Below are 26062 nucleotides of genomic sequence, written 5' to 3' on the forward strand. Positions count from 1 at the left end.
TTCACCATTAAATCCCTCGCGACGAGATCTTCGAAACTAGATCTCGTATCAGTAAATTTCAACGAATTCTTTTGTTAAAGGTTGCCGTGTCTATTGCACATGAATTGCCATGATGTTTACACTGAAGTTGTCATGATATGTTTCAGCTATTTTCTTCTACATTTAAAAGTAAATTTTGACATATTATAAAGCAGGGAATTAAGAAACTAGACTTGCCATGCACCATAAATTAAAATTGCCATGATAAATGCACTTAAAATTGCCATGGTTCATACAAAAAAATATTTTCATGGTCAAAGTACTGGAATTGCCATCATCGAAAAACTAAAATTGCCATGATCTACAAACTAAAATTGCCACATGGCAACTTTAGTTTAAGCACTATGGCAACTACAGTGTAAACATCATGGCAACTTTTGGGCAAAAAAAAATTCGTCGAACATATCAACATGGGGTCTAGTTTTGAAGATCTCGTCGAGACGGATTTAATGGTGAAAACGGATTTTTAATTCGCTTTTTTAATTAGGAGATAAAACATTTTTAAACCGAAAACCAAAAACATTTCTGCTGATGTCATCTGTTCATACGTGGCAAATTGAATGGTGATGGAAGCGTGTGGGCGATGTGCAAACGCCCACACGTGTGGGCGTTAGTTTTTTCGTAAATCTATCAATTGGATGACAATTTTCATCCTGGATGATGGGTCCCGCTAGTCAAAAGCCAGAATATCGACAGGAAGACAAACATCTTAAAAAAGGTAACGACACACTTGTGCCATTGAGTCTGGCCAGTAAAGGTTGTATGAATTTTCACCCAGATATGAAGTGGTGTTTCAGTCACTGACACAGTCGTACATGAAATCCCCATCTTCATGGGGGTGTGGCGTCGGCTGGCGAGAGCATGTTCACTACGAGCCAGAGACAGGACGACACGGCCGGTTGCGGGATCGCCGATGGTGGAGAAAGTTCGAGAGTTGCTGGGTGCAGGTGGGGGCGATGCCAGAGAAGGGGGTTTAGGGGTGGTTAGGGTGGCAGCGGCTCGGCCAAGGTGATGGCTTGGGCAGGAAGGGGGCTAGGCGACACAGTAGCCCGGTGGCGACGCAACCGGATCCTCTAACATTGAGAAGGAAAGTTAGAGAAACTACAATACCCTAACTTTCCTTCTTTCTATCTATATGATTATGGCTACAATGAATTAATTTACAAATTGATGATCTATTGTGTGCATTTATAGTAATTACATACAAACAAATTGATGATGACATAAAATTAATTTTAAATTATTTATATTTACAGTAAATACCAACAGTAAATAACCTACTAACTACTTACTAACCGTCCCTAACTTTTCTTCTTCATTTTACAATAGACAAACACTGTAGCACTGTGACTTTTCTTGAGAATGTTAGAGGATCCGGTTTCAGTGGCGACGGGCGGATCGATGGCAATGGCGGGAACACGGAAATTGATTGAGCTTGATTTTTTTTTCAGAAAGTGAGCGGAAATTGATCGATGGAAAATATTACTCCTACTTCTCAATAAAAAAAATATCAACTCCTACACAAGTCATGATTACTCACTGCCTGAGCTGTGAGCTCGTTCGCTGAGAAGTGGCGATCGCGCGCGCGCGAACCAAACCAAACTCGATCGCGGAATGGAGCTCGACGCGTGGCCCCTAAATTCGTTGGGCCCGTCCTTTCATGCGTCCCTCTCCTACCTAGCTCACCGTCCCCAACCACCGCCTATTGGCCGCCGCAGCGCACTGCAGCCCCGCAGTCTTCCCGCTCACTCACACCCCCGACTCCCACAGTGAAGAGCACCGTCCCGCCTATATATCCCGCGCATGCACCGGCGTCTCGGCTTAGGCCGCAGCTCCATCGACCGACCGACAGTGGCGTAGCCAGCCCAATAAATCAGGATGGTCCATCAATAGAAATATTTACATACGTTTATTTATTTTCAAAGAAATATTTTTTTACTACACTATATACAAGCTATGGGGAAATTCCAGGGTGGTCCATGGACCACCCTGGCCACCCCCTAGCTACGCCACTGCCGACCGACACACCGACCTCCTCGCCGCCGCGCGCAGAGACGCACCGGCACGGTGCGGCGTACCTGAGAACGCCGTAGCGTGCGCTTTCACGAGGCCGGGTCACCATGAAGACCGGCGCCGGTGAGGCTGTCAAGTCGCCGATGGCCGGGCTGCGGGCCGGGGCCATCGTCAAGCTCAACGCCGCCTTCCTCGCCTTCTTCTTCCTCGTCTACATGGCCCTCCTGCTCCACCCCAAGTACTCCCACATCCTCGACCGCGGCGCCTCCTCTCTGGTCCGCTGCACCTTCCGCGACGCCTGCCCGTCCACGTCCCACCTCTCACGGAAGGTAAGGTACGTGAGCGTGAGTCCCGACCGCTGCCACCGGTGGGGTTCTTGCCTTGCCGTCCGACATTAATACCGGCCAACCTCGCCTCGCCACCGACACTGCGCGTATGTAGGTTCTCGATTAATTAACACGTTCGTATATGCGTGCGTGCAGCCGGGAGGAAGATCAGTGGCGGCGGCGAACAAGGTGGTGGCGACGGAGCGGATCGTGAACGCGGGGCGCGCGCCGACCATGTTCAACGAGCTGCGCGGCCGGCTGCGGATGGGCCTGGTGAACATCGGCCGCGACGAGCTGCTGGCGCTGGGCGTGGAGGGAGACGCCGTGGGCGTGGACTTCGACCGCGTGTCGGACGTGTTCCGGTGGTCAGACCTGTTCCCGGAGTGGATCGACGAGGAGGAGGAGGACGGCGTCCCCTCCTGCCCGGAGATCCCCATGCCGGACTTCTCCCGGTACGACGACGACGGCGTGGACGTGGTGGTGGCGGCGCTGCCGTGCAACCGGACGGCGGTCCGGGGGTGGAACCGCGACGTGTTCAGGCTGCAGGTGCACCTGGTGGCGGCGCACATGGCGGCGCGGAAGGGGCGGCGCGACGGCGCCGGCCGGGTGCGCGTGGTGCTGCGGAGCGAGTGCGAGCCGATGATGGACCTGTTCCGGTGCGACGAGTCCGTGGGGCGGGAGGGGGACTGGTGGATGTACAGCGTCGACGCGCCGCGCATGGAGGAGAAGCTCCGGCTGCCCATCGGCTCCTGCAACCTCGCGCTGCCGCTCTGGGGGCCAACAGGTACGTACATACTACGTAATTCTTGGACTGGATCACGTACTACGTATAGTAGTGTACGTACGTGCGTGAGCATAATTTGCTCTGCCGTGTCGGTCTTGTTGCGGTTGCACCGCACGCACGCACGCGCGCGCACACACACATATGCATGTAATGTAAGTCAAGCGTGCAGTTGCACCCATGCTAACGACCAATAGTGGTAAGATAAGATAGATATGGAGACGATGATGGTTCTTCTAGAAATCGAAAGAAAACAGCTGAGATAGCAGCAAAGGAAACACACACATATGGGCGAAATGCTAAAAGAATGCCAACTGACATCACAAGAGCTAAAAAGCAAAAAAGAGCAAAGAATGCCTATTGTAGGGATGTAAATGGGAAATAAACGGCTCCTGCAAGTCTCGTTTAATTAGTTTTAGCTAGCTCGCAATAGTTCATTTTCTCCGATTTTTTTATTGAACTGTTAGACCATAAATGATCTTAAACGGACCTGGTTTACATCCCTGGCCCTATTGACATCAAAACTAGAAAATGTCATTTTGGGGGAAATTCTCTCTCCTCCATATATGAAAATCGTGCACGTAGATTTGTCCGAAAAGTACTTTTGTAGTACCCCCTCCAATCCATTAAATTGGCGATAATTAATATGGATCGAGGGAGTACCATAATTTTATAGTGCTATTTTGTCGGAGCTTTGCTAATTTCAGCCAACTGGGATTCTTTTAACAAAAAAAAGGAACACGTAAAACTGCAACCTTCCAAAGTGCGCAATTTTAGTGTTAATTACGTCGATGCAATTTTTAATTCAGTGTTAATTACATCAACGCAACTTTTTAACGCTAAAACTGTACGCATTGGAGAATTATTAGATGTTGATCCATTGTCTTACACTCAAGGCAATCTAGGAATTGACTTTTTTTAATTAATTTACTGGTAATTCAAAAAATAGTATCATCCAGTTCTGAAGCAAGTGTTTGGAGAAAACATGAGATAATACCAAGAAAAGTGTTCCCCACACAAAAAATAAAGATTTCAAGAAATTAGATTAGCATCGGATCCCCTGCACGTACGTGTCGGTGTGTTACGCAGCTGTGTTATAAGGACGTAACACTCCACCTAATACAATTGAGGCGACGATACAGCGCATATAATCAAGCCTGCTTCTTTAATTTTCCCGCCTCTCTTTTTCGCCCTTCGTAATGCGGCATATGATCGTAGGGACCATGTTAATCAACGGGGCATATATATATATGTTTGTGTAGGACAAGCCATCTGGGAGAACATCTATCTATCTACAGGAATCTGGTCGGGAAATGCTGCGTGCGATCGATCAATCGAGCTGATAATGCATCGATTCCTATCACCACTCCACTGTCCTTGGTCCTAAAACAACAATGCTGCGTAGCCCCCATTCGCAACAAACTTAAGAATCTGACCCAATCACTGGCTTAATCAACTTACTCATCACTCAGCTGCGTGATGATTACTCCATTCTCATACTAGTAGTACAAAAGTAATTAATCAGGGTGCATACAAGAACGTACTCCGGTACCATCTGTTTTGGCAACCATATATATGGCCGAACATTCATTTGCGGCCGTTAAATTGGTTTCCAAGTACGTACCATATGCATTCCACGTTAGCCCTACACATTCTAGCTAGCCTTATATCCTAGCTAGTACAGTACCATCAAAAAGCTGGAGTGGTACTGCCTAGCTAGCATTAAGCAGCACGATCGAAAGCATATATCCCACCATTGAAATGGAAACTTGTGTTGGTAATCATGGAGCCATCTATCAGTGTCTTGTCACCGCTCACCAGTGCTGCCCAAAAGTGACCCAAGATCTGTCCTCACAGACACAGCAAGCAGATAGATCGATCTAGGTAGGTGTGGTGTGGCTCCGTCCCAAGCTAGCTATTCCCAAGTCCCAACTGATCACTTTCCTGTGTCCTTCCTTCCTGCTGCTAATTAGACAAGATCGTAGGAAAAGGACGCCACTTCATTCATTGCTTGGATCGGGTCACAACTCCTGATCAGTGAACATGGTAAGAAGAAGAAGAAAGACGTGAAATGTTTGAAGTGAAGCTTGGGAAATGACCCGCAGAGAGGCTGGCCGGCTGGGGCCTCTCCACCTAACGCTTCTGGTTGCGAGTCGATCTCTCGATCGATCGATCGCCTCCCCGGCCGGCCGGCCATGTCGACCTCGATCGCTCGAGGGGAGCACTGTGGCGGCGGGTGTGTGCGTGCGTCGATCGATCGATCGACACGACGCCGTCGACACGTCAGATGAAACTTAGATTCGGTTGGTGTGACAGACAGACACAGGGTAGCTTGTCGGATTAGCTGGCTGGCTAGCTTAGCTTGTGCATGCATCAAGGCCAAGGCCAGGTGATACTTGGATTGCATGCTACTACACTCTAGCTACGCCTACGCGGTGGAGTGGATGGATCGACGGATGGCCAATCCACACCAAACGTACGCAACGTCGAAGAACCAACGCAAAAGTACCGCCTGTGTGGTTATATAATTCGATTCGATCCACTTTTTGTTGTTGTTGTTGGTGGTGGTGGTTTTGACCGCTCCGATATCCAGCGCTAGCTTGCAGTTTGTTTCAAGCTAGCTAGGCTCTGGTTGGGTTGATGGATGGCGTTCAAAACTTGCACGTGTGCATGTTCGGACAAGGACAGGGGCGTGCATTGCGTGGTTAAAACTTTTAAGACAAGATAAATGCGTATCACCTATGTTCCGGACTACAAAACGTTTTGGATATTTCAGTGTGGACTACATGGACTGAAATGAGTAAGCGAACAAACTAAAACCCGTTTATATACATTTGGTGAGCATCTTACAATTCGGAACGGAGGGAGTACATCTTTGGTCCCTCATCTATTACAATAAAGTTGAGATTTTCTCTGTTACCTCTAGAACTATTCTTTTTAGGGGTAGAACTAAATATGAATGTCTCTCAATGTCATCCACTTCCTTCGATCCATATTAATTGACGTTGATTTAGTAAAAAGTTGCACTAACCTTTTGTACTAAACCAACGTACAACCGTGTAGTACAATAATGTCAATTAATATGGATCAGAGGGAGTATTTTTCTTTTTCTATTTGCAACGTTGAAAACGATTTTAGCAATGATGTGATGATGACTTCGCACCCCGAGCAACCCGGTTGGTGTAAAATTGACAGCAAGGATAAGAAAATATAGCAAGTAGGAAAGAGGGAAATGATTTATAAACGACTAATTTACAAGGAAATGGGAAAACACATTTTTTGGGGAATATACGAAAATAAATTAAATTAAATTAATTATCAAACATATTTTAAGCTGAAAATTAGGTGTCGAATATACTACTCCATTTTACATTGTATAAAGGCTGTGTCAATTAACTCAGGTCAGAGGGAGTAGTGTTATTTGTCTGTACTAATAAATGATATACAGACAAATAGTTTGTATTTTATCTGTAAGAGCAGTGATATACAGACGACAACTTCCGTTCCGATTCCTGCACGATGGATCAAAGCATCCATTAGATCGCATCATTTTACAAACCAGCACCATTCAAAGAAGGCATCGTCCAAAAATTATATGTGCATTGTTGTGTGTAAAGTACTTCCTTCGTAAACTAATATAAAAGCGTTTAGAGTTTAGAATACTACGAGGGTGTAGTTTTTATCTGTAAAGCGGGCTATGCCTGTTTCGTGGTTTTACAGTTAGGTTACATTTTTATTTATTTTACTGTTCCTGTCACGTTTCGGAAATCAACTAACCATGCATTGCAACCCGTACACAGGCATCCACGAGGTGTTCAACGCGTCGGACCTAACAGCGGTGGACGCTGGCAGCCAGCGGCGCGAGGCGTACGCGACGGTGCTGCACTCGTCGGACCGGTACCTGTGCGGCGCCATCGTGCTGGCGCAGAGCATCCGGCGGTCGGGCTCCACCCGCGACATGGTCCTCCTCCACGACCACACCGTCTCCAAGCCGGCCCTCCGCGCGCTGGTCGCCGCCGGCTGGATCCCGCGCAGGATCCGGCGCATCCGCAACCCGCGCGCGGAGCGGGGCTCCTACAACGAGTACAACTACAGCAAGTTCCGGCTGTGGCAGCTGACGGAGTACTTCCGCGTCGTCTTCATCGACGCCGACATCCTTGTCCTCCGCTCCCTCGACGCGCTCTTCCGCTTCCCGCAGATCTCCGCCGTGGGCAACGACGGCTCCCTGTTCAACTCCGGGATCATGGTGCTCGAGCCGTCCGCGTGCACGTTCGAGGCGCTCGTCCGCGGGCGGCGCACCATCCGGTCCTACAACGGCGGCGACCAGGGGTACCTGAACGAGGTGTTCGTGTGGTGGCACCGACTGCCGCGCCGGGTGAACTACCTCAAGAACTTCTGGGCCAACACCACCGGGGAGCGGGCGCTCAAGGAGCGGCTGTTCAGGGCGGAGCCGGCGGAGGTGTGGTCCATCCACTACCTCGGGCTCAAGCCCTGGAGGTGCTACAGGGATTACGACTGCAACTGGAACATCGACGACCAGCGCGTGTACGCCAGCGACGAGGCGCACCGGCGGTGGTGGCAGGTGTATGATCAGATGGGGGAGGTGATGCGGGGGCCGTGCGCGCTGTCGGAGCGGAGGAAGATCGAGATCGCGTGGGACAGGCACGTCGCCCAGGAGATCGGGTACGCCGACGAGCACTGGAAGATCAACATCACCGACCCCAGGAAGTGGGAGTAGTGCCACGCCACGGCGGGTCTCCGTGGACACGAACGTGACTAGTCTAACTGGCCTCGCCGGCCGGCCGGAGCGGCGGCAGCAGCTGATCGAGCTCGCCGCATTTTGAGTTATGATTTCTCTATTATTTTTTGTCCATATAATACGTACGTATACACAAGCATGCATGTGGTCATTGCACAAACTTTGGTGCTTGAATAATGAGTAGTCATTCAGTTGAGGAAATCACTAGTTGCAGCAGGGTACATGTCAAAACTTCCCCAGATGTCACGTATTCTAAAAGTGGATCCAATTGTAGGGGTAGGATCGAGCACCCCTGGCGACGGGCGCTGGCCTTTTCGTCTGAGAGGAAGAAAGAACGACTCGATCCTATTTCCTTGCCCCAACTAAAGTAGCTTGTTCTGTTATATAGCATATGCATTCATTCATATGAACGCACATACACATACCTTATTTCTATAAGTACTATCAAGATACCAAAGACACAATATTTTTAAAATGATAAAGCCATCACAGCTTCTTTTACTAAAAAAACATCATCGAAAAGACTGAAATAACTGGCGGGTAGATGAACGTGCGTGCTCCACCGGCGCGGCGTCGCCCGTTTTCCCCGCGACGCGCCGTGTCCGATCGCACCCAAGAGGCCAAGACATGAGGCCCCCAAGCACGCTGCGTTGACCCCTTCAACCTTATACAGTGTTCTTACTATATTTAAGTGGTGACCCTGCATGCATGCACGAACCATGACCAGCCGTCCGTCGCCCCGACCTTAGACTAGCCACAATGGATAGTAACATAGAATAGTAACAATGTCCATGTTACTACTCTATGTTACTATCTCTATAGTGGAGAGTAACATATGTGTGGTAACATACAACATTTTATTTATTAGGCTATAGACTCATCTTGTCTTGATATGTGTGATGTTATTCATACTGGTAGTAACTAGCTATGTTACCACATGCCTCTCTTTCTTCATTTATTGCTTGCCACATCATCTATTTATCTAGATATATGTGATGTTACTACATATGTTACTCCCACTGTGGGTAGTCTTAGTTGCCTGTCACCTGCTTATGGCATCACCACAACAGCCATCAAAGAAAAATAATAACGAATCACCTTCATATCTGAGCTCGACGCGATCCATCACTGATATGTAACTTTGCGGACTTTCAAGATGACTCGCTAAAAGCAAAACCATTACCGTTGAACGAATCAGGCCAGGGCAACACCCCAGACACGTCATCAAAATTTCAGATCTGACACCCGCACATGACTATGATCAAACCACACCTGCCATTCACGTACCACGAACCCGCCGGCATAGACATGAGAACCCCAAGCACGCTGCGTTGACCCCTTCAACCTTATACAGTACAGTTACTATATTTAAGCTGTGACCCTGCATGCATGCATGCATGCATGAACCATGACCAGCCGTACGTCCTCGTCCCTGCGGTCGACCTCCGTTCGTTGGTGCGGCTGGCTGGCTGGCTGTCTGTCCTCCGGCGACGGCGCGCGCGTCCAGACGTACCCATAAACATTTCCCTCCTCCCTCCCGGAGCCCCCTTTCCTGGCCTCTTCTCCTCGGGAGCCTCCCCTTCGCGGGTGCTCCATCCATCCAATCCTATTATGACATTACGATGCCACTCCCCATTGCCTTCCTCCTCCCCCTCTTCTTCCTCCTCGCCGCCACCGTTCCCTCCTCCCGTGCCGACGCCGCCGACGCCGCCCCCGCCGTCCCGCAACCCAGAGGTACCAACGATCCAACCAGCAGCCTCGGATGAATTATCGGCATTGCATTGGTTGATCGATGCGTCCGCCGCGTGACAGGGTTCTACATAAACTGCGGGGCGGACAAGGAGGTGCAGGTGGGGAGCATCAAGTGGGTCCCGGACGCCGGCTTCATCGCCGTCGGCAACGCCTCCGCCGTCAACAAGCCCGCCATCCTGCCCGTGCTCGCCACGCTGCGCCACTTCCCGGACGCCACCGCGCGCAAGTACTGCTACACCGTCCCCGCCGTCAAGGGCTCGCGCTACCTCGTCCGCACCACCTACTTCTACGGCGGCTTCGACGGCGGCGCCGAGCCCCCCGTGTTCGACCAGATCGTCGACGGCACCCTATGGAGCGCCGTCAACACCGCCGACAGCGCCCGCCGCGGCATGTCCACCTACTTCGAGATGGTGGCGCAGGCGCAGGGCAAGTCCATGAGCGTCTGCCTCGCGCGCCGCCCCGACACCAGGTCCAGCCCCTTCATCTCCGCCCTGGAGCTCGTCGACCTCGAGGACTCCATGTACAACACCACCGACTTCGACAAGTACGTCCTCAGCACCGTCACGCGCAGCGCCATGGGCGCCCAGGGCGAGATCATCAGGTACGCACGCTGCACGTCCGTCGGCACCGGCGCAGCGCATGCATGCATGGCAGTGGCATGGCATCCATCCATGGAGACCCTAACGTGACGTGCTGCTTGGCATTACCAATTCTAGCTATCCAGATGACCAGTACAACCGGTACTGGGCGCCGTTCACGGACGGCAACCCCACGACGGAGAGCCACTCGCCGATCGCGCCGGCGGACTTCTGGAACCTGCCGCCGGCCAGGGCGCTCAAGGGCGCGATCACCACCAGCCGGGGGAAGAAGCTGACCGTGCAGTGGCCGCCCCTGGAGCTGCCCTTCGCCAGCTACTACGTGGCGCTCTACTTCCAGGACCCGCGCACGGCCAGCCCCTACAGCTGGCGCGTCTTCGACGTCTCCCTGAACGGCAAGGACTTCTTCCGGGGGCTCAACGCGACGGCCGCCGGCGTCATGGTCTACTCCAACACGATTCAGCTGGCCGGGAAGACGGAGATCCTGCTCACGCCCAACGGGACCTGCCCCGTCGGCCCGCTCATCAACGCCGCCGAGATCTACCAGATCGTGCCCGTCGGCGGCAGGACCGCCACCAGCGATGGTATGTGCTACTCAATTTCAGACCCTTCATATCATATGCCAATATGTAGGTACGTAGTACTAGTAATTAGTGTATTTTCACCTTACGTTTGTGGAATTAGTACGTGATTGGGTGATAAAAAGGTTCAGGCTTCTTCTACATTGTGCAGTGGGTGCAATGGAAGATCTCGCGAGGAGCTTGAAGAACCCGCCGCCGGACTGGGCCGGCGACCCCTGCCTGCCGCGGCAGAACTCGTGGACCGGGGTCGGTTGCTCCGACGACTCACCCGTGCGCGTCTTGTCACTGTAAGCAAACAGATTATATGAACTCTTGTGCTCTTTATCCAGTTGCTAACAGTGCTCAAACTGAAATAATTTCGATAAAATTTGCCCACTGGAATTGTGATACAGTATTATGAAACTTAGATTCAGTAAACTGTGCTGACCATTTCTGCAATAATATGACCTCTGTTCTGTACTACAGGGATCTAAAAAATCGTGGTCTTTCAGGATCGCTTCCAGACAGCATTGGAAATTTGACTGGGATGAATACCATGTAAGATAAGATATATAGAAATCAAATCTTGTAAGGAAAAACACTCCTTCTAATCTTGGCTCTGATTTCCCTCCCTGCAGTTCTCTCAGTGGCAACAAGCTCTCAGGGCCCATACCTGACTTCAGCAGCATGCAGACCTTAACTGCATTGTAAGCTCAATGCATATATTGAATTATTCATCCTAGGATTATTTTCCTTCATGCTAACATTCCACATTTCCAAAAAGGCATCTTGACGGCAACCAGTTCAGCGGACCGATCAACCCGTCGCTGGGAAACCTCACCAATCTTAAGGAACTGTAAGTGCTCAGTTTCTCCTTCTCGAGGTTCTTTCACCGGCTTTCTTCCCCTGATACGTTTGCTCTGCACAACGGCAGGTTCCTGAACAACAACAATCTCTCCGGACTGATACCACCAAGCCTGAAAACCAAGCCTGGACTTGTCATGAGGTATGCCGATTGACGAGTAACGAATCGCTCCGCTTACATTGTTTACTTTTTGAATCATGATGATATGGTTTGCATGAATAACTTCTGACAGGACTGAGGGGAACAAACTTCAATGAGGCTGGCAAGGAGGAAATATCGTGATGCTAATTTGTTAATCTAACGGTACACTTATGTATACAAGAGATACAATTGAAGAAGGGAGAAGAGTGAAAGGCTTCAGAAAGTGTAGGATGATGATATACTGATGTACCATGTGTATTTATGTGAGCTGAAGATTGATGTGATATTTGGCATCCTTTTGAGCCATTGTGTCCTTCTCCTAGTGTAGGACTTTAGGTACATACAATTTTAGGCCAAAGAATCATTTCCTGGTCTATCTAAGGAAAAATGTGTATTATGTTACACTAGAGACTTCATTTAGGAAGATCAATATGTAGTAGCAGACAGACACACAATTAGCTGATTACTTGCCATCTGATCTCATTATCAGTACTGGTGGACACGGAAACATATTACACAGCTGCGCGGGTAATCCTGATACACAAAAGCCTTACACCACGCTCCAAATCCTACTTGCCATCTTGTAAGCAACTGGTGGACATACCAACAAAATGCATAACCGCACAGGCGATCCAGATAGATAAAGCTTAAACCATACCCAACTCCTAACTAGTACCGTCTACCGATAGGTTAGTTCTTAGCAGTGAAGCTGCAAGGTGTGCTCACTCCATTTCCTCGTTGTCATCATCACCAACAGCAGCTCGGATGATATGCACCTGAAAAGAAGTTCAGTCATTCACATTATTCGAGAATAAAACCATCTTGAGTTCGCAGCTGCATATCATTCAGATATTAGTGTCCAGTAGGTTTTCGAACCTTGAAGGTTGTAGGCTTGATCAGCTGAAAGACCGTCGAGTCTCCATCCCGAATCACATGATCCAGAGCAAAACCAGCCCAGCCACCACTTAGCCCCTTCTTGTAGGCAAGGTACTTGGACTCGAACTCTTCATCTTTCTCATCCACCAAAGTGATAGTGCAGTCATTCTTTGGCAGGTACGTGTCACAGAAATGGCTTGGGAGACCCTTTTGATCATGTCATACAACAAAGTTAGGACGCAGGAGAATACAAGATCGATGAGCCATGAATTCACACGACGTGCAATAGTAGTGCAATACTCACCAACCAGAACCCTCGCACCACATGTGAATGTAGCATCCGCTTCATGAAGGATGGAAATTCAGGGTCAAGTTGTGATTCTAACTCCTCAGCTTTGCTTGCTGCCTCCATCCTAGCTTTCATGGAAATTGGTCCACCTCCACCTCCTGCTAAGTAGATGCTGCCACTTCGTCTTCTAGGAGACCACCTGCAGAAGAAATGGATAGATACGATTTAGTTATTTCACACGATGGAAGAGATTACAGGTCTCGAGCTCCTATGATTCACAAACCTTCCCACTCTCTCACTATCTTCTCCCACCTGTCAATTGAAAACAAACCTTACTTGTCAGAGAAGCAAATATGGAATTCAGCTGATTACAGTAGGGACAATACTACAATGGCTCAGTGCCTGAAGCTCTTTCTCACAGGATACGAGATTTTACAGATAAGAATACAAGCTGCCTCTGAACAGAAGCAGTTGGCACGAAAATTTTAGAATGACATGCACTTGTTTTTATTCTTACTAATTCATAATAAATTGGCATAATCTGGGACAGTTCCACAGTAAAAAAAGTGAAGTAAAATCGTCTCCAGTTCTGAAACAGGCTGCACTTGCAATTCAGTATGAGCAGCACTAGGCAGTAAAAACAGCGAGTAAAAAGCAAAATAGTTGCTATCTCACAGCAAAAGGTGGATAAATCAGTTGCCATCTCACATCAAAAGGCAAATAAGCGATGCAAGGACAAGATAGAAAACGTATTTAAAGATCACAGCACAATGGCTCAATGCCTGAGGCCTTTTGTTTTAGGATAGGAGATTTTGCAGAAAAGAATACAAGATGCCTCTGAACAGAAGCAGAGCAGGTCTAGAGCACCTATGTTAATGCTGCCCATACACTTTATTTAACTCTTACTAGTTCATACATTATTCAAATAATCTGGGACAGTTCAACAGATAAAACTGTGGAGCAAATGGCATCTTCAGTTGAGCAACAGGCTGTACGTACCGTACGAGCAGCACAAGGCAGTAAGAGCAGTGAGAACGGTCAAATTAGTTGCCTTTACTTTTACTAATTCGTAATAAAATTGACATAATGTAGGACAGTTCAACAGATACAAATGTAAAGTAAACATCATCTTCATTTCCGCAACAGGATGTATTTGCAGTTACAGTATGAGCAGCACTAGGCAGTAAGAAGAGCGAGCAGAATGCAAAATCAGTTGCCATCTCGCATCAAAAGATGGACAAAATCAGTTGCCATCTCACAGCAAAAGGCGAATTAGCCACGCAAGGGACGACACAGAGACCGTATGGATGCAAAAATCACAGGAAACAGGTGCCTTTATTTAGTATAAGCATTTCCCCCAAAAGCTTGGTACAGATCAGGCAAGGGAGATTGATGGATGGATGGATGGATGGATACCTCCGCGCAGGCGTCGGCGTACTTGACCTCGGGGATGTGGGCGAGCCGGCGGGACCTCCTCGGCGGCGACGGGACGGGGGTCGCGGCCTCGATGATCCTGCGCCGCTTGTGCTTCTGCTCAGGCATGCGCAAACACAAGAAAGAAAACACACGGTTAATGGCAGCGAGCGACCGATTCGGCGAACGGGGCGGCGGCCGCGCGCGGCAGAGGCAGGAAGAGAGAAGGCGGCGAGGAGGGAGGGGTGGTCACCATGGGGGAGGGGGTCTTGGGGGCGACGGCGGCGGAGAGGTGGCGCAGGTTGAGCGCCTCCATCTTGCGCTTGTTCTCCTCCACCGTCCTCTCCCGCTCCGCCTCGTACGCCGACATCCCCTTCTTCTCGATCGCCATCGCCGCCTCGCCTCGATCCCGGAGCAGGAGCAGCAGCAGCAGGTGGTGGGATTGGGTTTCTTGGAGGCAGGCGAAGGTTGGGGGAGGAAGGCGTGGGTTTAAGCCGGGGATTTCGGGGAGTGGAGGGAGGGGGTTGGGGTTTTTCAATGTGCCTCGGGGGCGTAGCGCGGTGGAAGTCGACCGTTGGAGGCTTCCAGAAGAACGTGCGGGCCGGGCCGGGCCGGGCTGGCGACGGCCAAGACATTTCTCTGGACCGGCCCACTAGCTCGCTCAGTGAGAGAGTCGTCGTGGACTCGTGGGTGGTTCACACGAGTTGACCGATCGGGGGAGGGAGAAAGCAGTGGTTGGATCGGCTTCCGAGTGCCGCGGCGTGTCGGCGGCGACCGGCCGACATGAGGGTGGTGGTGACGGGCGCGACGGGGTACCTGGGCGGGCGCCTGTGCGCGGCGCTGGCGGGGGCGGGGCACGACGTGCGGGCGTTCGTGCGCCGCACCGGCGACGCGTCCGGCCTGCCCGACGCCGTCGAGCTCGCCTACGGCGACGTCGGCGACGCGGACTCCCTCGCCGCGGCCTTCGACGGGCGCGACGCCGTCTTCCACGCCGCCGCCTCCGTCGAGCCATGGCTCCCCGACCCCTCCGTCTTCACGGCCGTACGTGCACGCACTAGTACTTGCTGAATCAAGGCGTTTTGCTTTCCGATTTTTCTTCCAGTGGTTAGAGGTTGCTGTTGAAAATTGGTTGATCAGGTTCGTGGATTGGTAGTGACCTGCGTCCCCAGGTCGACGGTGAATCATGATGCATTTGGTGCTTGGTTGTTTGATGCGGTTGTAGTATGATTGTCATATAAATCTATTTATGCTGCTGCTTAGATAAGAACTATGATCAACTATTCATAGTAAAATTCGGAGTAAGAACTATGAAGGCACCAAGCTGGACGAAATTCGCAACACACCAAGTGAAGTTGTATTATTATTATTAAACATGTGTGTGCTGCATGCGGTCATTATCAGGTCAATGTGAGAGGGCTTGAGAATGTGTTAACAGCGGCCAAGAGAACGCCGACAGTAAAGAAGATCATATACACGTCGTCGTTCTTCGCACTTGGCCCAACAGATGGTTATGTCGCAGATGAGACACAGGTGAAATTGTGCTACTATTGAACTGTATTGGCTTTGTCGTTTTTCATCTTGCTAGTTTCTGTGAAATAAATGATGGTACTCCCTCTGGTTTGGTTTATCGGGCACGGATTTTTAGGTCTTCTAATGTAGTATCTAACCGTATAATTTTTGTGGCATATTATACATGTTTTGTTAATCAAATCAAATACCTAAAAGCCCGTGCCCGACTAATATACTGACCCGGAGGGAGTATGTCCTTATGAATGATTTTTGAGCAACAACTTGGTTGGTAGTTCTGTTCTAGGCTAGCACGTTGGTTTGCACAAGAGCATACAGATATTTACTTGGTCTATGTACTTGATTGCATCAAATTGCAAGGGTAAATAGATATTCTACGATGGTCAAATCTGGAAACCTAACTGTTCTGGTCACTGGTGCTATTTCCAAGAACAATTATGCGTGTACAGTAACACCCAGCTAACTAGCAGACTGCTCCTCTGCTATTAAAATTGGGGTATTGAACGATTTGAGTTATCTATATTTAGGCAGAGCTTTTTGCACAAACTGTGCTAGCTGTAACACAACTAAGTTGTTCTAAATTGCAGATGCACAAAGGGAAAACATTTTGCACGGAGTATGAGAAATCAAAGGTTCTTGCAGATAGAATCGCATTGCAGGCAGCAGCAGAGGGGGTGCCAATAACCATTGTCTATCCAGGAGTCATCTATGGTCCTGGAAAACTTACAACTGGAAACCTTGTTTCCCGCATTGTATGAGAACCTTCTTGCCCATAGTTATTTATCACACATTTGTGCATGATGCATAAAACACAGCGCCTTGACAAAACCAGAAACTGAACCTCTGTGACTTTTTGCAGTTAATTGAAAGGTTTAATGGCCGTCTACCTGGCTACATTGGAGATGGGTATGATAGAGAATCATTTTGCCATGTCGACGATGTTGTTAGTGGGCACATAGCAGCTATGGAGAAGGGCAGAGTGGGAGAAAGATATCTGCTCACCGGCGAAAACTTGTCATTCATGCATATTTTCAGTATGGCTGCTAATATCACAAACACAAAGGCCCCGTACTTCCACGTACCGCTCTGGTTGATTGAAATATATGGATGGATTTCAGTTTTCATTTCCCGCATCACTGGAAAGCTCCCTCTTATCAGTTACCCTGTATGTCCCAGTACTTTCTTAAAAATTATATTCTAAGCATTTAACTTGTTTGCATACAGTCCATTCTTTTGTGTTTAATAGTGTCTCCATACTGTGGATTGCAGACAGTGCGTGTTATTAGACATCAATGGGCGTATTCATGTGAGAAAGCAAAAAGGGAACTAGGCTACAATCCAAGAAACTTGACTGAAGGTCTTGCTGAGATGCTTTTATGGCTCAAGAACGAGAAACTGATCAAATTTTAGTGTTCTACTCTGTTATTACTTCCGTTACATTTCTCACTTCATGTAGACCGTCATGTTTTATGTACTGGATCATTGACATGTATATACTGCAGTATGCCACTGTTCTGTTGTATCAAGTTGAGATGTAATAATGTAATACTGAGTCCATATATTCATATAAAGGAAGAGACTGTATTATTTTTCTGATACTAGTTGATTCTATGCATGCTGCAATTGCATGAGTAGTTGCTTTTGGAATATTGAAAGAAAGACAACTTCAAAAGTTGAGAACAAATGCACCCAAAAATATGAAAAATTGCGTCGGACGGATACTTCGGTGCAATCCATGCTTTGATCAAGATAGCAAACATGGGCTTCAGAATACAGTTCCCTATTGAAATTACGCAATGCCATGTTGAAACTCACAACAAAAATGCTGAGACAAAGAAAGATAATAACATGAGTACAACATTCAGCCATCTCATAAATCTAAATGCTGGATAATCGATGTACAACAGCATGGAATACTCAACTGAGTTATTTTCATGGTAACACTACATGTAGCAGATAAATCCTCTCCTCTCAAAGAGTCTTGCTGAATCAAATAATCAACCGAAAAGGTAAAAATTCAGGATATCAGGCCAATTCTTGCAGCAATTTCCCCAGCGCATCAGGAACAAGGGGGATGTGGAGGCAATCTTGGCCATCAGAGTGCTTTTTGATCTTTATAAGATCATGATCTTTAAACTCTGTCAGGTGGGAGTTCAATGTCACTTGACTGCTCACCAGGAAACGCTCACGGCATTTGGTATACAAGCTGCTGACTGGCATACCTGACAAACATTACAAATGTGATTCAGTATGCAAAAAATGGAAACTCATACAGGGAAAATAAGTTGATAAAACAGGCTGCTCTGTTCTTCTCAAGAAGAACCACCACATAACTTACCTTCCTCTTTTTCATTTGCCAACTGATATTCAGCAAGAACTCTAAAGACACTTTGTGCATTTGGTGTCAGACTCTGAAGAACAACAAGGGCAGTTTTTGTGGTCTGTGCATGACCGCCACTAGCAAGTATCAATGGGTAGAACACGCATTCAACTTTGTAAGGTGCAAATGTTGGGACATGGTACCAACTCCACTTGAACTGTGTGTGCACCATCTTCTTGTCCCACACTACAGTAAGTCAGTAATTGCCAGTTTAGGATACCTTGAATAATGAAGGCATTACAAAAGGAGAAGTTAAAGGTGCCAGGAACTTACATAAAGGTGCATTGACATGATCCACTGATGCAACAATGTGGATTTGTGGACAGCAAGAAACTTGTGCTAGACACTGCTGTGATTCAGCATCACGCAATGCAGGTCCATCTATATTGTGAATAAGAAGGCACACGCCATCGACCCCATCTTCTGATGTCTGGTTGTTCAAAAACGAGATAATATCATCCATTGATTGGGATGCAAAATTTTGTGATGGTTGGGACCTTGTTCCTGAGTGACGTTTTCGCTTAAGTTTTGTCTGCTCCCAAAACATTTCAGCTATTGTTGCCAATACCTGAAAAAGAAGAGATTAAGAGAGGCAGAATTGGTACTTCAAATCGCGTTGATGTTACAAATCTAGCAATCAAATGCGGCTGCATTTCCTTTACTCAAGGCGTCAAATTTGGCAATCTGGGTGTGCAAACCAAGATCACACGGAAACTTCCTTTAGGTGTTCCATACAATACAACTATAAGACCAATTTTTTCATAGCAATTGAAGTGGTAGTTGGTGGATTTTAATATGCAAAAGTTCGCCCCTGTTTCATGTGGTTGTTTCATCTACTTTTAATTCCCAAACCTGTTAGCTAACAGAGGTTAAAGCCAATCGATCGCTGTGAGCGTTGTTTGATAGAAACCAAGCTAATTCAGCCATCTTTGGTTTGTTTGTCCACAAAGACTGAAAGTTCAAGACAGCTACACATGATACATGTGCATCAGTTCTCTAAGCATTTAAAGGAGAGTACAGAGGCAAGCAATTATACAGGCAAGAGGTCAGTATTAGGCAGAAGGACATACTTGCTTCAAGTTGATGGACGGAAGATAACCATTGACCACAATGACAGTGAAATCAGTCAAGGTCGTGGAGGCAAAATCCTCCAGCAACAGCTTCTTAGACCCAAAGCCATACATCAACAGGCCGAAACCGCACCTACAGCAGAACAGCGCAACCATTCATTTCGATCAACATATTCACTAGTCCAAGCAGAAATGAAATTTGTGTGGTGCCGTCGCGCTTATTAGCATCGGAAGAAGGCGATACCTCAGCTCGAAAAGCCAGTTGCGGTACTGGTCCTTGTAGCTCCTGGTGAGGGCCTCTACCTCCTTCTCGTGCTTCGGGGGGATCTCCGCGAGGGATGCCCGCAACACCTGCGCAGATCCCAGATCAATCAGCAAATCGTAGCGAGATAGAAAAGGGCGCGAGAAGCGAAGAGATGGGTCGGAGGGTTCCGAGGAGAGGTGGATTGCTAGACCTGCTCGTCGACGAGGTTGAGGTTGGAGAGCTTGCCGACGGCGGCGGCGGCGCGGGCGCGCTTCTTGGCCGAGGAGGGCTCCTTCTCCTTGGCGAGGAAATAGCTCCTGGAGAAGCCCGCCTCCGCCTCCTCCTCCTCGTCCTCGGAGCCGGAGCTTGCCGCCGCGTGTCCGCCTCTCGGGGCCATAGGAACTCGCTTCCTCTTCCCCCGCCGCCGCCGCAAGGATGGAGGACGGGGAAGGGGCACAGGCGGTTAATGCTCAGCGTCAATTGCCTTTCCCGCGCTTCGTTGCCTACTATCGCGGGAAATGGCCTGGCTTTGTGGGCCGGGCTGGCGAGACGGTTTCATTCGGCCTCACCAGTAACCCGCTGGTTGGACTTGGTTTGTACCGGTTTTAGAAGCTTCAGCGAGGGTTTTTATCGAATTTTTTATATTGGGTTTTCTGTGTTTTTTATTGGTTTTTCGGACTTGTTTTACTTTTAAATATTTTTTACATGTCTAATTTTTTCAATACACATTTTACATTTTTCATATACACCTAGAACAAATCTTTGATACACGTTGAACATTTTAAAAAACATTATATATACATATATATATATATAATTATTTATTTATTTATTTCAAATACACGTTGAACATTTCTTTGAATGGTGCACAATGTTTGCTTGAAATTCTGCGAACATTTTTTTACATTGTAGTATTAATATTTTCTTAAAATGTCATGAACATATTTTTGAAACGAGTGAATATTCTTTTATTGTCATGAATATTTTATTGAATGATACAAGCTTTTAAAAAAATGTGTGAACATTGTTTTACATTGTATTAACATTTCCTTAAAATGTCACTAGACGCCCTTGCCCAGATTTGTCAGGTGGCGCTAGCAGAGTGGAAGCCCTGGACATTAGGCGATTGACGGTTGGGGCTTGGATGCTAAAGACAGGCTGGAGGTCCAGTCGGCCGTCGGGTGGAGGATCTTCCGGGATAGTTACCTTTCAGAAAATTTGAACGAAGGCTCTATATCTACCTATGCTTCATTCTTCTGAAGGTGGGAAAAAAGATCAAACTGATTAGTGATAAAAATTATGGTTTGAAACTTAGGTAATTTGTTAGAATAAGAATTCTAATCTTAATTAAAGGAAGGGTTCGAATAGCATCTACTAATATTACCGAAAACTTTGTAAAAATACTTCTACGAGAAGGTTTGATTGAAAACGTTCGAAAAAAAATAAGTCTTTTTCTTCCAAAGTTTTACGAATACACTTTTTTGACATTGAAGTACGTTTTTTGGAACTGCCATTCAAGAAGGAAATTACTTTTTTTAGTTGTATGGGAGATCATCTTTTCTTTCAGATTCTTGCTATTTCTTTTTGGTATCATGACATAAACTATCCTTTTCTTGTGCTCTTTATACATATTATTATTTGCACTCTTCTTTTCGTGGTGAAACATATTTCAAAGAAAATCAAAAGTATCCCTACAGTAGATATTATCCCGTTCTATTTAACTAACCCTAACTGAAGCTAACCGGAAGCTTTCTTCTCATGTGACTCTTGGATCGAAAAGAGGCTGCTGGACTGGACCATGGCTGAAACTGCCAGGCACGGACTAAAACCTTTAATCAGGGATTCCCAAGTGAAGGAAATATGCCCTAGAGGCAATAATAAAGTTATTATTTATTTTCTTACATCATGATAAATGTTTATTATTCATGCTAGAATTGTATTAACCGGAAACTTAGTACATGTGTGAATACATAGACAAAACAGTGTGTCCCTAGTATGCCTCTACTTGACTAGCTTGTTTATCAAAGATGGTCATCTTTCCTGACTATAGACATGTGTTGTCATTTGATGAACGGGATCACATCATTAAGAGAATGATGTGATGGACAAGACCCATCCATTAGCTTGGCATAAATGAGTGTTTAGTTTTATTGCTACTGCTTTCTTCATGACTTATACATGTTCCTCTGACCATGAGATCATGCAACTCCCGAATACTGGAGGAACACCTTGTGTGCTATCAAACGTCACAACGTAACTGGGTGGTTATAAAGATGCTCTACAAGTGTCTCCGAAGGTGTTTGTTGGGTTGGCATAGATCGAGATTAGGATTTGTCACTCCGTGTTTCGGAGAGGTATCTCTGGGCCCTCTCGGTAATGCACATCACTATAAGCCTTGCAAGCAATGTGACTAATGAGTTAGTTGCGGGATGATGCATTTCGGAACGAGTAAAGAGACTTGCCGGTAACAAGATTGAACTAGGTATGATGATACCGACGATCGAATCTCGGGAAAGTAACATACCGATGACAAAGGGAACAACGTATGCTGTTATGCGGTTTGACCGATAAAGATCTTCATAGAATATGTAGGAGCCAATATGAGCATCCAGGTTCCGCTATTGGTTATTGACCGGAGATGTGTCTCGGTCATGTCTACATAGTTCTCGAACCCGTAGGGTCCGCACGCTTAACGTTCGATGACGATTTGTATTATGAGTTATGTGATTAGATGACCGAAGTTTGTTCGGAGTCCCGAATGAGATCACGGACATAACGAGGAGTCTCGAAATGTTCGAGAGGTAAAGATCGATATATTGGAAGGCTATATTCGGACATCGGAAAGGTTCCGAGTGATTCGGGTATTTTTCGGAGTACCGGAGAGTTACGGGAATTAGCCAGGGGAAGTAGTGGGCCTTAATGGGCCATACGGGAAAGGAGAGAAGGGCCTCAAGGGGTGGCCGCGCGCCCCCCATGGCAAGTCTGAATTGGACTAGGGAGGGAGCGGCGCCCCCCTCTCTTTCCTTCTCCCTCTCCTACTCCTTCCCTCTCTCCCCTCTTGGAAAAGGAAGGGGACTCCAACTAGGATTGGGAATCCTAGTTGGACTCCCCCTATAGGCGCGCCCCACCTAGGCCGGCCTCCTCCTCCTCCCTCCTTTATATACGTGGCCAAGGGAGCACCCCAAAACACAACAGACAATCTCTTAGCCTGTGCGGTGCCCCCCTCCACAGTTACACACCTCGGTCATATCGTCGTAGTGCTTAGGCGAAGCCATGCGCCGGTAACTTCCTCATCACCGTCGCCACGCTGTCGTGCTGACGAAACTCTCCCTCGGCCTCAACTGGATCAAGAGCTTGAGGGACATCATCGTGCGGAACATGTGCAGAACATGGAGGTGCCGTACGTTCGGTACTTGGATCGGTCGGATCATGAAGACGTACGACTACATCAACCATGTTGATAAAACGCTTCCGCTTTCGGTCTACGAGGGTACGTGGACACACTCTCCCCGCTCGTTGCTATGCTTCTCCTAGATAGATCTTGTGTGATCGTAGGAAATTTTTTGAAGTTACTGCGTTCCCCAACAGTGGCATCCGAGCCAGGTCTATGCGTAGATGTTATATGCACGAGTAGAACACAAAGAGTTGTGGGCGATAATAGTCATACTGCTTACCAGCATGTCATACTTTGATTTAGCGGTATTGTTGGATGCAGGGCTTGCTGTGATGTGATATGGTCAAGACATGATGTGATATAATTTGTTGTATGAGATGATCATGTTTTGTAACAGAGTTATCGGCAACTGGCAGGAGCCATATGGTTGTTGCTTTATTGTATGCAATGCAATTGCCATGTAATTGCTTTACTTTATCACTAAGCGGTAGCGATAGTCGTAGAAGCAATAGTTGGCGAGACGACAACGATGCTTCGATGGAGATCAAGGTGTCAAGCCGGTGACGATGGTGATCATGACGGTGCTTTGAAGATGGAGATCAAAGGCACAAGATGATGATGGCCATATCATATCACTTATATTGATTGCATGTGATGTTTATCCTTTATGCATCTTACTTTTCTTAGTACGGCGGTAGCATTATAAGATGATCTCTCACTAAATTTCAAGGTATAAGTGTTCTCCCTGAGTATGCACCGTTGCTACAGTTCGTCGTGCCGAGACACCACGTGATGATCGGGTGTGATAAGCTCTACGTTCACATACAACGGGTGCAAGCCAGTTTTGCACACGCAGAATACTCGGCTTAAACTTGACGAGCCTAGCATATGCAGATATGGCCTCGGAACACTGGAGATCGAAAGGTCGAGCGTGAATCATATAGAAGATATGATCAACATAATGACGTTCACCATTGAAAACTACTCCATCTCACGTGATGATCGGACATGGTTTAGTTGATTTGGATCACGTGATCATTTAGATGACTAGAGGGATGTCTATCTAAGTGGGAGTTCTTAAGTAATTTGATTAATTGAACCTTAATTTATCATGGACTTAGTCATGATAGTATTTGCATATCTATGTTGTAGATCAATAGCTCGCGTAAAGCTCCCCTGTTTTATTTTTTGATATGTTCCTAGAGAAAACTAAGTTGAAAGATGATAGTAGCAATGATGCGGACTAGGGAGGATTATCCTCATTGCTGCACAGAAGAATTATGTCCTTGATGCACCGCTAGGTGACAGACCTATTGCATGAGTATATGCAAATGTTATGAACGTTTGGCAAGCTCGATATGATGGCTACATGATAGTTTAGTGCACCATGCTTTACGGCTTAAAACCGGGACTTCAAAAATGTTTTGAATGTCATGGAGCATATAAGATGTTCCAAGAGTTGAAATTAATATTTCAGACTCATGCCCGTGTCGAGAGGTATGAGACCTCTGACAGTACTTTGCCTACATGATGGAGGAGAATAGCTCAACCAGTGAGCATGTGCTCAGATTGTCTGGGTACTACATGAAGGAAATATGCCCTAGAGGCAATAATAAAGTTATTATTTATTTCCTTATATCATGATAAATGTTTATTATTCATGCTAGAATTGTATTAACCGGAAACTTGATACATGTGTGAATACATAGACAAACAGAGTGTCACTAGTATGCCTCTACTTGACTAGCTCGTTGATCAAAGATGGTTATGTTTCCTAGCCATAGACATGAGTTGTCATTTGATTAACGGGATCACATCATTAGGAGAATGATGTGATTGACTTGACCCATTCCGTTAGCTTAGCACTCGATCGTTTAGTAAGTTGCTATTGCTTTCTTCATGACTTATACATGTTCCTATGACTATGAGATTATGCAATTCCCGTTTACCGGAGGAACACTTTGTGTGCTACTAAACGTCACAACGTTACTGGGTGATTATAAAGGTGCTCTACAGGTGTCTCCAAAGGCACTTGTTGGGTTGGCGTATTTCGAGATTAGGATTTGTCACTCCGATTGTCGGAGAGGTATCTCTGGGCCCACTCGGTAATGCACATCACTATAAGCCTTGCAAGCATTGCAACTAATGAGCTAGTTGCGGGGTGATGTATTACGGAACGAGTAAAGAGACTTGCCGGTAACGAGATTGAACTAGGTATTGAGATACCGACGATCGAATCTCGGACAAGTAACATACCGATGACAAAGGGAACAACATATGTTGTTATGCGTTTTGACCGATAAAGATCTTCGTAGAATATGTGGGAGCCAATATGGGCATCCAGGTCCCGCTATTGGTTATTGACCGGAGACGTGTCTCGGTCATGTCTACATAGTTCTCGAACCCGTAGGGTCCGCACGCTTAAGGTTACGATGACAGTTTTATTATGAGTTTATGAGTTTTGATGTACCGAAGGAGTTCAGAGTCCCGGATGAGATCGGGGACATGACGAGGAGTCTCGAAATGGTCGAGACGTAAAGATCGATATATTGGACGACTATATTCGGACATCGGAAAGGTTCCGAGTGATTCGGGTATTTTTCGGAGTACCGGAGAGTTACGGGAATTCGTATTGGGCCTTAATGGGCCATACGGGAAAGGAGAGAAAAGCCCCAAAGGGTGGCCGCACCCCTCCCCATGGACTAGTCCGAATTGGACTAGGGAGGGGGGGCGCCCCCTTCCTTCTTTCTCCTTCTCCCTTCCCTTTTCCTACTCCAACAAGGAAAGGAGTCCTACTCCCGGTGGGAGTAGGACTCCCCCCTTGGCGCGCCCTCCTCCTTGGCCGGCAGCCTCCCCCTTGCTCCTTTATATACGGGGGCAGGGGGCACCCCAGAGACACAACAATTGATCTATTGATCTCTTAGCCGTGTGCGGTGCCCCCCTCCACCATATTACACCTCGATAATATCGTAGCGGTGCTTAGGCGAAGCCCTGCGTCGGTAGAACATCATCATTGTCACCACGCCGTCGTGCTGAT

At 47.3% G+C, this 26062-nt stretch overlaps 5 protein-coding genes across 6 annotated transcripts; 3 read left to right on the forward strand and 2 right to left on the reverse strand.

Moving 5' to 3' along the window:
- The first annotated feature begins 1853 nt into the window (after positions 1-1853).
- Positions 1854-8119, forward strand: LOC123098698 (UDP-glucuronate:xylan alpha-glucuronosyltransferase 2). 2 transcript variants are annotated; one of them, XM_044520758.1, is made up of 3 exons: positions 1854-2381; positions 2535-3162; positions 6960-8119. In XM_044520758.1, exons 1-3 carry the CDS (start codon positions 2160-2162, stop codon positions 7895-7897), a joined length of 1788 nt encoding a protein of 595 aa, XP_044376693.1. In that variant the 5' UTR covers positions 1854-2159; the 3' UTR covers positions 7898-8119. The 2 variants fall into 2 exon arrangements, with proteins under 2 accessions (XP_044376693.1, XP_044376694.1); XM_044520759.1 differs by having other exon boundaries at positions 2150-2386.
- A 1282-nt stretch (positions 8120-9401) lies between these two features.
- On the forward strand, positions 9402-12125 carry LOC123098699 (probable leucine-rich repeat receptor-like protein kinase At2g28990). The gene is made up of 9 exons (XM_044520760.1): positions 9402-9652; positions 9731-10271; positions 10387-10850; positions 10999-11134; positions 11313-11384; positions 11465-11533; positions 11611-11682; positions 11761-11832; positions 11924-12125. Exons 1-9 carry the CDS (start codon positions 9541-9543, stop codon positions 11946-11948), a joined length of 1563 nt encoding a protein of 520 aa, XP_044376695.1. The 5' UTR covers positions 9402-9540; the 3' UTR covers positions 11949-12125.
- A 167-nt stretch (positions 12126-12292) lies between these two features.
- On the reverse strand, positions 12293-14923 carry LOC123098700 (B3 domain-containing protein Os03g0184500). Its single transcript, XM_044520762.1, has 6 exons — positions 14664-14923; positions 14414-14527; positions 13281-13309; positions 13013-13196; positions 12709-12915; positions 12293-12608 (listed from the first exon to the last, which is right to left on the reverse strand). The coding sequence occupies exons 1-6, from the start codon at positions 14799-14801 to the stop codon at positions 12555-12557; spliced, it is 726 nt and encodes a 241-aa protein (XP_044376697.1). The 5' UTR covers positions 14802-14923; the 3' UTR covers positions 12293-12554.
- Positions 14924-15106: 183 nt separating this feature from the next.
- Positions 15107-17535, forward strand: LOC123098702 (putative dihydroflavonol 4-reductase). Its single transcript, XM_044520764.1, has 5 exons — positions 15107-15451; positions 15812-15940; positions 16525-16689; positions 16797-17102; positions 17207-17535. The coding sequence occupies exons 1-5, from the start codon at positions 15194-15196 to the stop codon at positions 17345-17347; spliced, it is 999 nt and encodes a 332-aa protein (XP_044376699.1). The 5' UTR covers positions 15107-15193; the 3' UTR covers positions 17348-17535.
- Positions 17536-17635: 100 nt separating this feature from the next.
- Positions 17636-20116, reverse strand: LOC123098701 (origin of replication complex subunit 2). Its single transcript, XM_044520763.1, has 6 exons — positions 19843-20116; positions 19632-19738; positions 19388-19520; positions 18591-18885; positions 18276-18503; positions 17636-18159 (listed from the first exon to the last, which is right to left on the reverse strand). Exons 1-6 carry the CDS (start codon positions 20026-20028, stop codon positions 17963-17965), a joined length of 1146 nt encoding a protein of 381 aa, XP_044376698.1. The 5' UTR covers positions 20029-20116; the 3' UTR covers positions 17636-17962.
- Between the last annotated feature and the right edge of the window lie 5946 nt (positions 20117-26062).

This window comes from Triticum aestivum, chromosome 4D (assembly GCF_018294505.1).
Source record: "Triticum aestivum cultivar Chinese Spring chromosome 4D, IWGSC CS RefSeq v2.1, whole genome shotgun sequence".
Taxonomy (NCBI): Eukaryota; Viridiplantae; Streptophyta; class Magnoliopsida; order Poales; family Poaceae; genus Triticum; species Triticum aestivum.